At 46.3% G+C, this 771-nt stretch overlaps 1 protein-coding gene across 1 annotated transcript; it reads right to left on the bottom strand.

The window, feature by feature from the left end:
• Positions 1 to 95: 95 nt before the first annotated feature.
• On the bottom strand, positions 96 to 760 carry LOC111658943 (zona pellucida sperm-binding protein 1-like; the record flags this gene model as incomplete). The annotated part of the gene is made up of 3 exons (XM_023411672.2): positions 96 to 243; positions 336 to 528; positions 607 to 760. Coding segments are annotated over 3 exons (495 nt in total), but the record flags the coding sequence as incomplete, so codon positions are not given.
• Positions 761 to 771: the final 11 nt, after the last annotated feature.

Here is a 771-nt window from a genome sequence, read left to right as displayed (position 1 = left end):
AAAGAAAAAAAACACACCATGCAAGTTGCACATTAAATGAAGGAAACTACAAGTACATTTCAGTTATTGAAACTAGTGTTTGAGCTAAATTGTACCGTGTCCTGTTGAGTAGTAAAGGTGTTTTGATCCACAAATGTGAACATTTTGATGATGAAACGTTTGTGGTGTGATGGATACTGAAGCCCAGAGGAGCCATCCACAGGCACTACTGTGGTTGTGTAACGGTCATCGTGGTAGGGACATCTGTAGGCAACAACATCATGTTAAACCACAGAAACAAAAAGTTGCTCAAAGAAGTACAATTTCAGTTATTAAATCCATATGTTTCATCATACCCATCAACCAGAAGGTCCCATTGTGGCAAACTGTGAGGATTGGGGGTGGATGTGGCCCAGCAGTGCTCCAGGTTCAAGACGATGTTTGGATCAGACCTCTCCAGGAGTCGCACCTCGACATGCACAGGTTCCCTCAGCACTTTAGTGACAGGATAGTCTTCTCGAGTGTAGAAGGAGCTGTACGCTACCTCTTCTGGAATCAGAAGCGCTCAGTTTTACCAAGACAGAATTATGCATTAGCTGGTATCGTTAAAGCTCTTGTGCCACTCACCTTCCACACATCCCTTTGAGAGACACTGTCCGTTGCCCAGTCTGAGCTCCACCCTGAGGGGTCCTGCAGCAGCGACCGGCACTGGGGGAGGAAGAGCGTTCACCTCCAAGACGAGAGCCTCCACTGCTGTGCCTGAGTATCTACACTGGAACAATAACCTGTTTT

This window comes from Seriola lalandi, unplaced genomic scaffold, assembly GCF_002814215.2.
Source record: "Seriola lalandi dorsalis isolate HSWRI2012SDOR001 ecotype SW California unplaced genomic scaffold, Sedor1 jcf7180001980939, whole genome shotgun sequence".
In the NCBI taxonomy this organism is placed as follows: domain Eukaryota; kingdom Metazoa; phylum Chordata; class Actinopteri; order Carangiformes; family Carangidae; genus Seriola; species Seriola lalandi.
This window is presented reverse-complemented; position numbering and strand designations above follow the sequence as displayed.